General features: G+C 36.3%; 1 protein-coding gene across 1 annotated transcript in view; it reads right to left on the bottom strand.

The window, feature by feature from the left end:
• Nucleotides 1–3,340: 3,340 nt before the first annotated feature.
• Nucleotides 3,341–14,968, bottom strand: part of LOC125044164 (insulin-like growth factor 2 mRNA-binding protein 1) — an 11,743-nt gene continuing 115 nt past the window's right edge. Inside the window, exons 1-9 of the mRNA XM_047640616.1 lie at nucleotides 14,830–14,968; nucleotides 13,313–13,603; nucleotides 12,750–12,898; nucleotides 10,438–10,603; nucleotides 9,057–9,332; nucleotides 8,736–8,927; nucleotides 8,382–8,480; nucleotides 8,037–8,180; nucleotides 3,341–7,860 (exon numbers count right to left, since the gene is read on the bottom strand). The exon at nucleotides 14,830–14,968 is cut by the window's right edge and continues 115 nt beyond it. Coding sequence (XP_047496572.1) covers nucleotides 7,765–7,860; nucleotides 8,037–8,180; nucleotides 8,382–8,480; nucleotides 8,736–8,927; nucleotides 9,057–9,332; nucleotides 10,438–10,603; nucleotides 12,750–12,898; nucleotides 13,313–13,603; nucleotides 14,830–14,898 — 1,482 coding nt within the window. The 5' untranslated portion in view covers nucleotides 14,899–14,968 and the 3' untranslated portion in view covers nucleotides 3,341–7,764. The remainder of the gene's footprint in view (nucleotides 7,861–8,036; nucleotides 8,181–8,381; nucleotides 8,481–8,735; nucleotides 8,928–9,056; nucleotides 9,333–10,437; nucleotides 10,604–12,749; nucleotides 12,899–13,312; nucleotides 13,604–14,829) is intronic.

Below are 14,968 nucleotides of genomic sequence, written 5' to 3' on the forward strand. Positions count from 1 at the left end.
CACACACACACACACACACACACACACACACACACACACACACACACACACACACACACACACACACACACACACACACAGAGATGTGTGTATATATTTGTTTATAAAAATGTGTATGTTTATATGCCTGCCAATATATGTAAATCTGCACTGTGTATGTATACGTATGAGGATATGTTTGTGTATATATCTTTAATATGTATATATATTTAATATGTATATATATATAATATGTATATAATTTTAATATGTATATAATTTCAATATGTATATATATTTAATATGTATATATATTTAATATGTATATATATTTAATATACATATATACATATATATACATATATATATACATATATATACGTATATATACATATATATACGTATATATACATATATATACATATATATACATATATACATATATATATACATATATACATATATATATACATATATACATATATATACATATATACATATATATACATATATACATATATATACATATATATACATATATACACATATATACATATATATACATATTTAATATGTATATATATTTAACATGTATATATATTTAATATGTATATATATATATATTTAATATGTATATATATTTAATATGTATATATATCGAATATACATATATACATATATATACATATATACATATATACATATATAAACATATCTACATATATATACATATATATACATATATACATATATATACATATATATACATATATATATATATATACATATATACATATATACATATATATACATATATATACATATATACATATATACATATATATACATATATACATATATATATATACATATATACATATATATACATATATATACGTATATATACATATATATACATATATACACGTATATACATATATATAGACATATACATATATATACATATATATACATATTCATACCTATACATACCTACATATACATATATACATATATACATATACATATGGGTGGCATGCATGCATTTGTACATTTGAATGTATGTAAATGTATGAATGGAATGCTTATGTATGCATGCATATATGTATGTACTTATGCGTGTACATGTGTTTCTATGTAGTGTGAATATATGATATGCGCTGTGTCTATATTTTAGTATGCCCTTACAGTATGTGTTTGTCTATATACACGTCACGCGTGTTTGTACTGTATATACGTATGTGTATATACACAGAATGTGTATCTGCATATGTAGCTATGTAACTATATGAAAGCATATATACAAATATTTAATAGAGTAGTAGTAGTAGTATAAAGGCGAATGCAAAAGGGAGTGAGGGAAAATCTGTGAGAGAAAACTTACACGTAAAGATCTGAATATTACCGGTAGCCAGTTACATTCATCATGTAGATAAAGTGCAAATAAGGACTCTGAAGATGAATATTTATCTACTGAATTTTTTTGTCGCCCCAAAGCCCAGAGTCATTTGCGGCGTATACAAAATACAGATAAAGGGTGGATATGTGGGATGAAGCCCCCGGCAAAGATTTGTATGTGTTCACAAGGTGACGTTTGTGGATTTCCAGAATGGTTAATGATCAAAACAAATGTGCCAGACATTAGAGGTCATATAACATTATGATGAAGTATTGTGGCAAAAGAGGGTAAAAAAAGTTAAAGATTAGGATATGTGGACAGAAGAAGGGGATGAAGAAGAGAAGGAAAAGAAAAGGGGGAAAAGAAAGGACCATGCAAAATTAGTTGAGGCAAGGGCTGTGGTCCAAGGTAGGGTGATCCCCTACCTTGGGCCTGTCTCTGGCTCCTAAGTCCCACAACAACAACGAGCAAGGGATTTGGGGGTCAAGATGAGGAGTATCCAGTGATAGGGAATTATATCATTATGTATTGGAAAATTTCTGCCCCGTCAACATATAAGGTCATTCGCGACATAGTCAAAATAGTGATAGCATGAGGCATGCTCCCAGGTAAGCAAGTGCTATATGACATCAAAGGTCAAATGGCGCTATGATAAAGTAGAGTAACGAAAAGAGTTAGGGATGAGTTAATGATTAGGGTAAAGTTACAGGTTGAACAGTACTAGAGGGTAGTATTGTGATGAAAAGCGTCGAGAGGGGGAGCTGATGGGGTATAGTACAAGGTAAAGGTTGTTAGAAGGGCGAGGAGTTAAGGGAGTAGGAAGCATTTATGATAAAGTATTATGGCGAAAACGGCAAAAATGAGTTTAACGATTAGGATAAGTGGACAGATCAAGGGAATGAAGAAAAGGAAAAGAAAAGACCATGTAAAATTAGTCGAGGCGAGGGCTGACGACTAAGGAAAAGGTGTTCCCTCACACTAGGCCTCAGTGCCCGTCTCCTAATCCCCCAGCAACAACGTGCAAAGGGATTGGGGGTGTGTAATAAGTAATACTTTCCAATGCAACAGTACGGACAGCAGGATTTAATGGTATTCATAATGGGGTATCTTTCATCGAGTGTTCAAAGGAAATGATTATTAAATGGCCGTCAGGATTTTTTTTGGGTTTAATCCTCTTTCATATTATATGAAACTCATTGTTCATGGTGTGGATTATTTATTAGATGATCATCATTAATAAAGGCCGTATATATTGTGTTATTCCATGTATAATGTGTATGGAAGAATTAGTTAGGCAATTTACCAAATTCCATAGATAAATATTCTACCTCCATAGGTCTTGTGCGTTATTCCATGTATAAAACATATGAAAAAAAAAAAAAACCCTTAAAAAAACGGGATTTGCAATCACACTTCAAAAGGCTAACATGGAACAATGTAATGTAAAGTAATGTAATGTTTTTTACCAACACAACTGCGTTTTAAAGTTAGCCAAATACTGCATACTTGTGCAAGAGAGTATTTGGCCTTTCAACAGACATGTCTCTTTTTGACCTTTTTTTTGCAACAATTTATTTCACGGTAAGCATTCATTATTGATGTAACATCCTATTACAAACTCTGTTACTGTCTCGTAATCCCTTAAGTATACTTGGAAAACAGATTATGAAGGTTTCTTGTTAACATCTTAGGATTGGAATTATATGAGGTCTCATTTGATATTAATATTCATATAGCATGTGAAATCTAATTTTATTATGCTTCAGCTTCACTAGGTCAACTATGAACAAAGCAGCTCGCTTCATCTGTATTATCATTAATGCTATATTTCAATAAAAAAAAGTGTTAGCGATACAGTTTATTTCCTGCATTGCACCTGAACGCGTATTTTTGTATTTTCTTTCTTTCCTTTGCCAAGAGAAGTCGACAACAGGTTTGTAAAGGATAAAGAAAGTGCTCACATAACCTGAAATTGTTTATTACTTGAACCAGTAGAGAGGAGAAGCGGTGGCTGGTACCCAAATGTGGTGGATGTGGTGTTCGAGGCGGTGGTTTGCGGTGTGATGGTGGCAACGCCTGACAGACGGAGATTCTCTCCCATCCCGAGGCAAAGTTTTTATTATTATTTATGAAATATGGTTTTAATTGGTTGGTTGGTTGGTAGGATGCCCCCTCCAGGTCGGCCCAGGGTGGCGGTGGTGGTTGTTGCTGTAATATTAATACAGTTGTTGTAGTAGTAATGGTAGTAGTGACGCGGCTCAGGTACGCCCCCTGCGACGTCGACAGCGGCACTAGGCACACGGTGGGAGGTGCGGGGGAGGCGGGTGGTAGATGCTTTGTACATGGAGGCGCCGCCGGGAAGTCCAGGAGGTGGACGCACACAGGCCAAGTGGTTGTCGTGGCAGTTGGGTCTGGTCGGGGGGTCGAGAGAGTAGGGGGGGGGGGGGGCGACAGCGGGTTGACTTGAACCACGTAGGCCTACAGCTGCTACGGAGACATCCTACAGTGGATGATGGGGCCGAGTGGTGCTTTCTTGAGGGTTAAGTGGTCAGACGAGCTAACCAATGGAGACCACGCAGGGACCGATTGGCCAGAGAGGTTTTGGGGATTGTTTGGGGGTCACAGAGGCACCTTAGGGAAAGGGGTTATGAGTGCCTGTTAGGAGGCAGATAGGATCCTCTGGTCTGGGTTACCAAGTGTCTGCCTGGCTACCATTATCAGAATATACAGCTACCACGCAAGACACAGGTAGCCCGCACATGACAACAGCCGACCACTTCCACCCAGTTACTTCAATTACATAAATAATACATAGCCTTAGATCCACTATGTATCGTATCGAACATTACTCAAGCCATTTCATTTTCAATTGGTTGAAAGAGAGGGAAAGAAATGAAAATTAATAATGAAAGAAAAGCAAATGCATATACGTTCCAATTTCGTTTTAGATTGCAACCAAGTGGGAGTGGCTGGCTTGTCTTGGATACCCTTAGACCAGATGTGGGACCCTTGGAACATGGGATCCCTCAGCATGGCTCGGGCGGGGACGGTGGAGTGCGAGTCCGGCAAAGGCCATCATAGCTCTCACAATATATTACAGGCGCCCTTGCCACACCCATACTCGAACCGCCCGCGCCCACTGCCCACAGAGGGAGAGGTCGCAACAACAGCTGCTCGTGCCTCTGCTCAGTTAACAGGACAGCTGCGCATGCACGTGTCTGCTTGCAATCGTCGCACGCGAGAGCTGCATCCACGACGTCTCCCCTGCACCAGCGAGTGGAAAGAAAATAGTAGCAGCAAAAGACAATTCTTTTTCTTAACATGGCATTTAAAGGCAAAAAGGAATTAATTGGTTCTGTGGTGATGCATGGGCAAGTATCAACTACTGAACATAAATGATAAATAAGTTTTAGAAAATAAAATCAAATAAAACCGGTGATTATTAAGAACAAAGATTCCTGTATGCAGAATAGAACTGAAAAAATGAATCTGACCGTTTTTTCCTTTCTTTCCACCCGGAAGTTTTCAAGTGCTGCACAACTAATTCCAAGAAGTGAACCATGATGGGTAAGAAGTCCTCATACATAATCTAAACATAACAGCTAAACAAACTTGAAGAGTACTATGTGAGGAACCCTTTGTCTGAATACTTACAGAAACGTTTCTTTTTAATAATATTGTAATTTTGTCATACTGAGCCAAACTTTAAATGTGCTGTATTAAAATGTAAAAAAAGGTTATATTTCCATGTAGGGAGGTATAAACAAATTTGATCCTTACTATAACAATGTAATAATAGTTTCCTTTCATTACTTTTCTCCAAACATCCAGACAGAGGGCCCCGGAACCTGTCATCTGAAAGGTTATCCAGTGAGGAGACTGTTACATACACTAGCGCAAAAACCAAGTGCTGTTTTATAATCAGACGACACTGTTGTACTATTGGTGATTTTGAAATCTGGATATTACTTCAATATGGCCTTAAATTTCTCTATGAAAAAAAGGGGTTACTGAACCTTATTGACGTAGTATTCATGGATCATAATCACCAATTGTATCATATACAGTCCAGTGGGAATACAGGCAGAATAGATTTTTTTAATAATCATAATCATCAAACAGCGTCTACATGGAACGCACCTACCACCAGTGGATCTCTGCTAGACCTTGCTGCACAACTCTTAAGAGAACACAACTTGATGTCAACCTGGCTTTGGAAAACAAGTCAACCAATCCGATAACAACGTGTATGCTTAGCACAGCCAATCACATTTCAAGCCAGTCTGAGATGAAGAAGTCCTGCTGATATCAAGTCAGGCACCAAGAATTGCGGGTCTTCTGTTGCTCCACACTTAAAAGCATAAAATACTAGGGTACAAGTTAAGCTTAGCGGGGCTAGAAGGTTTTCGCGGCATCGCTTTGTCTTGTCCAGTTGCTTTTTTGTTGTGGCTAGTTTTGAAGTTTTGCAAATGACCAAGAATAATAATTTGCAATAAGATTTTTTGTGATATCTAAATGTGATTAATAGAAAACGGACTTTGTACATTTTTGTTCCTGTTTCGATCAAGCTTTGTTTTGCACTCGAAGCATTTAACACTTTTGACATGGGAAGCAGACAGCAGAGGATCTCAATCCCACAGCATCTCAGCAAGTCCTATGTGTGAATCAACCGAGAAATTAGGTACAGCGATAGCCATGGCCAGAACACTCATGCAGACACACAACAGACTATCACACGCATTGGTAAAGGAGAGGATCATCTGGGTTTTTGTAGGACTTACTTTTGAACTTTACATCCACTTCATATCCGCAAGCTGACACCTTACTGCAAAGCTAAACTATTTGTTTTTATCTTGCAAGAAGTGCCCCTGTACTGATCCTATCCATACCATATATAGGCAAACATTGCAACCATTCCCCCTTAGTACAATGCAAAACTGATTAGTATCTCTGGTGCTTCCATCAACATTATATATGAGAAAAAACTTGAGGCTTATATAGGAAAACACAAACAGTATGGAATCTGGCAGGAATTGCTGAGGTGCTGTAGGATAACAACTGGTGTAGGAGTGAGGTAGCTCAGGTGGCGTGGGGGAGGAGTGTCCCCGTCCCCACTCCACGTTCACAGACGCAGCGCGCGGCAGGCCTGTGCTGCATCAATCATCTTCTAGAGTCACCTGAGTGAAGTATTTCAATGTTCATGGTACTACAAAATCAGTGGGCATTTCATCTAGAGTATACATCATTTCCTGTTTTGCATACATTGTTTTGTTTTGTGAGTTCGGAATTTTGATCCCCTGTAATTAACATTTCAAACTTCCTTGTGGAACTGTGGTATGGTGTCCACCTTTTTGGAGTAGCGGAAACGTTGGTACTTGAGCGCATGCCAAGTCCCCCGTAGAGTCAGCCTAGGGTCTACTGACCTGAAGAGAGGTGGTATGTGGAGAGTGCTCACAAGGCTTTTATTGTATAGCATTTTCCATGCTACATTTAAACTATTTTCCTTCATTAAAAAAAATTTAACAAAAAATTGCTCCAACAATGTATCAAAAATAAACTTTGCTATAACTTTGCGTACAAAAAAGACCATATTATAACAATGGTCCATTATATTCCACAAACTTTTGTACTAGTTAACTAAACAGCGGAGCCCTGATATCAGCAGTGCCCACACTAACTAGACGAGCAGACAACACCACTTCAACGTGGGCCACTGGGCTTAAGGTTGCCTGGTGTACCATGACTCGCCTCAGCTGGCCGCGAAATTGACTGGTGCGGCCAGCAGGTGTACACAGGGGGTCAGAACTCAACACAGGAGCCTCAGGTGCACATTTACAGATGCACACATATGCCTCCATGCACACATCATTTGCGCACATGTGGCTTGGGCACTACACAACACAACGGTCTCTCAGTTACTTGATGCACCTTTGTCACAACTCATGTCTGGGGCCCAGGGAGGGTGACGGGCAGTACTAGTACACATCACACTCATTGTATAACGACAAAGGTATTACCTGAATATCTTTTTTTAAAGGCAATCACTAGAAGCATTTCACATCCGCTGTAAACAAAATCATAGTCTATGATAAACAAAACAAGACCCTACATATACATCAACGCAAATCAATCCAACAGCTACAATGCTAATACTCTACTCTTCAGACAATCCCCCTGAGATCTGTGATGCGTTGGTCAAGCTCAGGTCAGCCGGCCTGGGCCCCAGAGGCAAAACAAGCAAGCAAGCGAGGTCAAGTGATCGAGGCCGCCGACACACCCAGTCAGTCCTAAGCTCCAATATCTCCGTCTCTTTGGTATGTCGCTTGGGGCGTGGTGCTGGCGTGTGGGCGGGACTTTGTTACGATGTCGTTTCTCTAGTCGTGACCTCACTGCACCCGTGATGTTGTGGGTCCGCGACTGCCCCTCCCGCTGCTGGGGGCGGTTGACATCTGGATGATAGCTCTGATGCGACGCTGGGCTGACTGTAATTAGAAAAGTATTTGGCTTTTAATAAGACTACAGAAATTAGCCCTTAGGGTAACATATATCATTAGTAGAGTAATTAAACATTAAAAAAGAGAAGGTAAGCAAAACACACAAACCTTCTCTTTGTTAAATTTAATTCCTTTCTAATATGAAGTTTCCCTGAACAACCTACCTGTACAGAGAAGAAGGGGCCTAAGATGTGGACGGTTGTTTCTTCTGAAGTTGTGGTTCCTTGTTGGGGAAGCTTAATCACCGAACCTGTCTGGCGCTGGAGATCACGCACATTTTGACCACCTTTACCAATTATGCGTCCAACCTGCAAATGACAGATTAAAGCTAAATAATAAAAGTTCTATACATGCTTATTATAAGCTCACCTTACAAAATAACAAGGTATCTTAAACTTGTCAGATCTAAGAATTAGAGAATGACCACATCATATAAACAATACATGCGATGTCCTTAAAAATAAGCAAACAAAATCTATAGACAGAATTTTTTTCCCCACAACACTCACCTGTGATGACGGTACAATAATCTCTACAGTTAGTCGTACATCCTCCACTCCTACACCATAGCCCTCTTCACGAATCTTCTCAAAGATCAGGAACTGTGCCTAAAGAAGATGAGAATTCAACCATTAGCCTTCATTTCAGTGAACAGTCACAATGTATGTAATTCAATACATTAAAGGAATGGCATAGAAAAACAAGATTATGTTTTCAGGCCCATAAATCTTGCCAAAATTCTCTTTGGGTTGGTGATCAGTTTGTTTTATACTACCAACCCTAGGGAGATGCATGCAAGAGCTCTGTTGAAACCATTTTTGACAAATACTCAAAAGTTGGAGAACTGCTTCTAAGACCCTTACCTTCCACTGAGCTTCTGGTGTCCCTACTATGGTTACTTTTCTTTCCGTCTGCTCTGTGGGTCGCCCATCGTCCTCAAGTGGGGCGATCTTTACGGATGCTCCACTAAATCGGATAATGTTACGGATATGTGACCCCTTAGTCCCAATAATGGCACCAACAGCAGAGTTAGGGATGTATAGATATGCCATTTCCTGTAAAAACAAAATAAATAAAGCACAATTATTTAAAGCAGAGAGAGAATAACCTGTAACTATTTCCATTCCTGGAATAACGGAAGTATTTTCTGGTTAGACCGGGAAATCTGGTGCTGCATATCTTACCTCACAAACCTCTGAAGCGTGAGAGCCTTGCTGGCCAGGAATAGGCGTGGGATAGAGTGGTGGATAGGAAGCAGGAGAAGAACCATACATGCCCATACTACCAGCTGCACCACCTCCTCGAGGAAGGCCAAAACCTACTGTTGACATCATGGCCATTGGATGCAGGCCAGGGAACATGGCACTCTGGGGAGCGAATGCTTGCAAGTCACTCTCGTAACTGTTCCTGAGGCGAGAACTGATCATGTTCTCAGCCTGTGCTATATCTTCAATATTACCCTGCAAAGAAACACAAGTCATTTAGTGTATTTTTTCTCAAAAATAACAGTAAGAAAAAAATGCATAAATAAAACTTCAACTAGTATAAGAGCTAAAGAGCACAATACATTCCATCCTCAATCAAGCATCCTATCTACTCCTTTTTAGTTAGTCAGGGGAATGGTTACAAATTTATAATAATTTAGCAAATTGGTATAAACGCATGGTAATCCAAAGTTATATAGATAATATACATATTCCCATTAACTTTACAAATTAAAAATGAACAAATACATAATATTAAGCCAATGTAGAAATATCAGAACATGTTTCAGTTATCAAGACTAAGATGACTAAAACCCCGACTCCTTAAATGCGATGGCAACATTACTTTATCCAAACACTGATCTATGATTTAGTTTCCAATATACCTCGTTCCTAAATGGCTTATGACAAGTATTACGGTAAATACTTCCAAGCTACACATATGATTCCCATTTTACTGTATTGTTCAATATTTGTAGGGATGTCCATAGTGTGAAATCCTCTCAAGTTTTTAAAATTTCTACTATGTTTGTTTTCTGAATCAACACAAGTTTACACAACCATTTTTCAGCTTTAGTTCTTTTGAAAAAAAAAAGAAAAAAAAAGAAAGAACTTGTATGCAATGCCTACTGAGTGTCAAAATATATTTTTCTTCAGTATTTATTATGCTGACTACTTAAATATTAAAAATACATTCTCAAACAAGCAATTTTGAGCCTATTTTAACTAATCCCTAGCCACTGAAAATATAACAATACAATGCTAAATAACCGATATATCAATATTCAATCACCTCTCAGTACATATTTCTTTCAAACACAATAAGAAAAAAATGGGAAGAAAACAATATAATTTGTCATGCCAAGTACTCTGTAGAGAGGTTTGCTAATGGATGCAGGGTTGTGCACTTATTATGTAAGACAATAAGAATTAATGGGAACAGTATTCCTGAATAAAAATTAATCTTTGAAGCTTCATATTTTTTTTTTTTTTTACAACTCCTTCCCATGACTTAACCTCCCTTTAAATGCCACTTCCCATATTATATTAACAACCCTTCCTTTAACTCCACAAACCATACCTTTATAGTAATGATTCTTTCTAAGTTGAAGCTATTGATATCATTGATACTGGAGACTGTGATCTTGGTGCTAGTATCGTCCATGATTTTCTTGATGGTTGTTCCTCCTTTTCCGATGATGCGGCCAATCAAGTTGTTGTGAGCGAGAATCTTCAGGGGTACCTCTCTGCAAGGAAGAGTAATCGTGATATGAGTGGAATATTGTCTGTTATTATGTGCACACATACACACGAGTATACATCTGAATCTCCTGGCTGTATTTAGGGAGAGTCACAACAGAATGGTTTAGAAAAGTGTATGTTGTTGTCACCAACATATTCTAGATCTAACTCACTGAACTTACTTGTGACATGTGTCATTTATGCATCCTATAAATCAATGAAGAACTGATATATGTATGGGGTATTAATCTTTGTTTTTTAATCATGTAATTTCCTGATTATACTTCAGTAAAACCGTATACCAACATACAAATACAACAAAGTACAAGAAATGAAAAGGAAAGTTTATCTGGTCATTACAAAAGATACTCTAATAAAATATAAAGAACCTAGCTCTGAAAATTTTGGTTTCTCTCAAATTACATTTTAAAACAATATGTACCATTGAAGATAAATTACAGATGATCAAACTACATCAGTATACTATGTAATTCATTCTTAATTGAAAGAAAGAAAGAAAGAAAAAGAATGAGAAAAAAAGAAGAAAATATGAAAAAGAAAAAGAAAATAAGAAGAAAGAAAATAAGAAAAATAAAGAGAGAGAATGAAAAAAAAAAAGAAAAAGAAAAAAGAAATAAAGGAAAAAAAGAAAAGAGAAAAGAAAAGCAAACAAACAAAATATGGCTTTGACAGTCATATTTCACTGGATCACACTACTAGAACACTCAACAAGTGCACTAGCCACTAGCCACTCCTCCTCTAACATATAAATGCTATCTCATACTTAGAGTGATAACTAAATTCTCAATCTATTCAACTACTTGCTGGTACTGGGACATGTGAATTGTTGCATGTTTTAATCTTCTTATGATCAATTATGGTTAAAAGCTGGAGTAAAATACCCAATGAGAATGATCTTCCTAAAATAACAAAATATTATGGAGGTATCTATTAAAACAAACTGCTTGTCATATGGATACAATAAAGAAAACTTTAATGAACCATAATTAATAAGTTTGCAACAGTTGAAAAAACTAGTTACATGTTATAACAGAAGTCCAAGAGATTTATCTGTTTATGTTTATATATTTTATTTTATGGACAAGCACCCAGTCAGTCATCCAGTAATTATAGTGGGATGGTCATAAATATGAAAGAAGAGGAAAATGAGCAGAACAAGGTTATTTCATTGTGATAATATCTGAATAATGTACCAACAGCATTTGGTGTTATTCAACAAATTCATGAAATCATTAATCACAGCTATTTTAATCATCTTGTCACAGTAGAAAAATAAATCTATGGCACAATGAGTCTTACATCTAAATAATAGTCAATTACTATTATTTTTTATATATTTATTTTGTTTTACTTGAGTAAACAGCCTATAAGAAATATTAGAACATGCCAGTTGAACATAACTGAATTTTTTACTTTACTATATTCATTAAGATTATATACTCAAACATGGCAATCAGTATTGCAGAAAAAAGTTCAGCAAGATCTACAGAATTGATCTTAAAAAGTATGATCTTGTTCAAGCAAGAGTTTGTCAACATCGGCAAAAAATGACCCTAGAGTTCTGTGAAACTGCCCTTTCCTGGTGTGCATTATCTTTGGAAAATAAAAAAGGACTATATACCAAAGACATATTGAAAGACTGCTGGTTAAACGTTGAAATAATTACCTAGTTACATGATCAAAAGGGTTTTCTTTCTATTTTTCCCTATCTGTTATCAAATTTTGTTACTGATATGATTGTCATAGTATATAAAATCCAAACAAAACCTTGTACCTTGAAACTTAATATAGAAATGCCAAATATTATATATATGAATATGTAGCTACAAAAATTATATGTATACTTTAAATACATATAGGCTGAATGATAACTGCTCTATCATTAGGAAACATATGAACTAAAATAGTAATTAAATGTTACTTATTCTCCTCAAGTTAAGATTAAAGTCTACAATGGTTGTAAATACAAGACAGAAAAAAATAAAGCAACGAACTCTTGGTAAACTTTGTAAGATAAGTGTATATTATCTATTTTTCTTCTTTAATGCCTGCATTCACTACTTCACACACTATGTATGACATTCATAAAAATATGGTTACAGCAACACAAAAGAACAATTTGGAACAAACCCCTTGTTTGTGTTATTTGCTTCCTCTTGCATAACTTCTAGTATTCGTTTACAGGCATTAGTGCAGTTCTCTGGGTTACCGTAGATGGTGATGGCTTTTTCCAGAGAGCCTGCATTGTCTTTCCTGTGAACATCTACTCTGGCGCGCGTCTGAAAAAAAAAAAAAAAATTGAAATGTCACATTTCAGAAAATCAATTCCACTGACAACCTGAAGTCCAAAAATTTAATTAACAGAAACCTGTCGATTCTCTTTTCCATTTTGGAATGCTATAGCAATCAAAGTTGATTCAATTTCAAATATAATGTACCATATTCATCACTGTAAAAAAAACTTTCAGGAAGAATTATTAAATGCCACATTAAGGTTACTGTAAAAGGTCTGATGCATTCTGAATACTTTATGATTTTTGACATTTAACAACACTGAAAGCTTAATAACCTACAATATAATCAATACAAACACAGGACTAGACTTTAGATTGCTTTAAAGCATTACAGAAGAGAGAGAGACCAGAAAAAAAAAAAAGAGGCTAAGAAGAACATACTACAAACTTCAAAGTTACCTGCTGTGTGATTGTCCTAATGGTGGCTCCCTGGCGGCCAATGATAGCGCCAACCATTTCACTGAGGACAAGGATGCGGAGGGGGAAGTCTGTGTGTCGCTGGGAAGGTGAAGTTGCTCCTGGGACTCCCATGCGGCCACCCATTGCTCCACCACCCATGGCACCCCTTGGTCCACGCCTGCGGTCCATTAAGCGATCTACACGCAAAACTCCGCCTTCTAAGTTGTATCCATTGAGTCGCTGGGCTGCTTCCCGTGCCGCCTCCATGGTCCCGTATGTTACATGCACCACCTGCAGTTAAGTAAAGGAAATATGAAGACTACAAAGCCCAGAGTACAGATGTGAAAAAGTCTGAACATGTCTTGACTGAATAATGATGCTTTCTATCTAAAAAAAAATATCTCTTCTGAGAGGATAACTTTGCCTATTCAACTTAACAGCATATGTTTCTATTGCAAGAGTTGATACAAGAAAATCTATTTTTCGATTTACTTCCACAACTTATAAAATATTGCATGCTTGGGAAAGTTAGTTTAGTAATCATGAGTTCACAAGGTTTGAAAATACTATCAAATAGATGAAAGATGATATTACTGACACAAATAATTGTTTTTATTTTTTTCTTCATGAACAGTTTTCAAGCAATATACCCATAAGTTAGAATTACTAATAGTTTTTATAATAATAAATAAACAAAGCTTCCTTCGCCAGTTTAATCTTTTTAAGTATTATTTTTCAAATCTGAAAAGTATAATGAACCAAAGCACATTATTGGAAAAAATCTAAACCTGATTATGAAGCATAAAAAGGTTAGCCCACAAGAAAATAGATGTCAAAATTTAATATCTGAAAAAGTATATGGTTTTAATATTATGATAACCAGAAACAACAGGTTATCTAATACTTTCTAAAGAAGTTATAGCTTTATGAAGTAATTAAATTACTTTTCAATACAGAAATATTTAAGTTTAACAGATAAAAATATCCTTCAACTTCTGTAATCAATCAAGAAGGCAAAAGTTGAAAAAAAATAGTTAATTAGCTATTGAATAAAGACATTTACAAGTGCATACATTTCGGTATAGGCCTATATTCCAATGCATCTACACCTAAATTTTTAACACTCATAAAGAAAGTGTATATGGATATCTACATACCTATATGGCATTTTTATACTCCTAATTATCATTATAAAAAAGTAGGTTTTGTAAAATCCAATGCAATATAAGAAGACAATAAAATAAGACTAAAAATGAGGTATAATACTACTGAACATCATAAGAGAAGGATGACTACTACAGTCGTAATTATTTACCAAATACACTAAATGAAAAACTGGTAGACTTGGCATAAAAGAGAATTTTAAAAATATATAGCCACTGAATCTACTAATTCAATGTCCAAAGAAACAAGGACAAGGACAGAAAAAAACTAAGATGTCATCAAGATATTTTGACGAAGAGGAAGAACAAGAAGAAAACGGGGGCTGAGAGTTTAAAAAAAAACAAAAATTCTACCTCCTTATTAACATTGTGTGCCAGTTCCGCTTCCTCGTACCAATCGGATATTGGCCACGGGCTATCCATCCTTCAACCACGACCTCCAACGAGTCTGGATGACAAAACGAGTATCTCCTCTAAAGAAAATGCTCCCAAA

This window comes from Penaeus chinensis, chromosome 35 (genome assembly GCF_019202785.1).
Source record: "Penaeus chinensis breed Huanghai No. 1 chromosome 35, ASM1920278v2, whole genome shotgun sequence".
Taxonomy (NCBI): domain Eukaryota; kingdom Metazoa; phylum Arthropoda; class Malacostraca; order Decapoda; family Penaeidae; genus Penaeus; species Penaeus chinensis.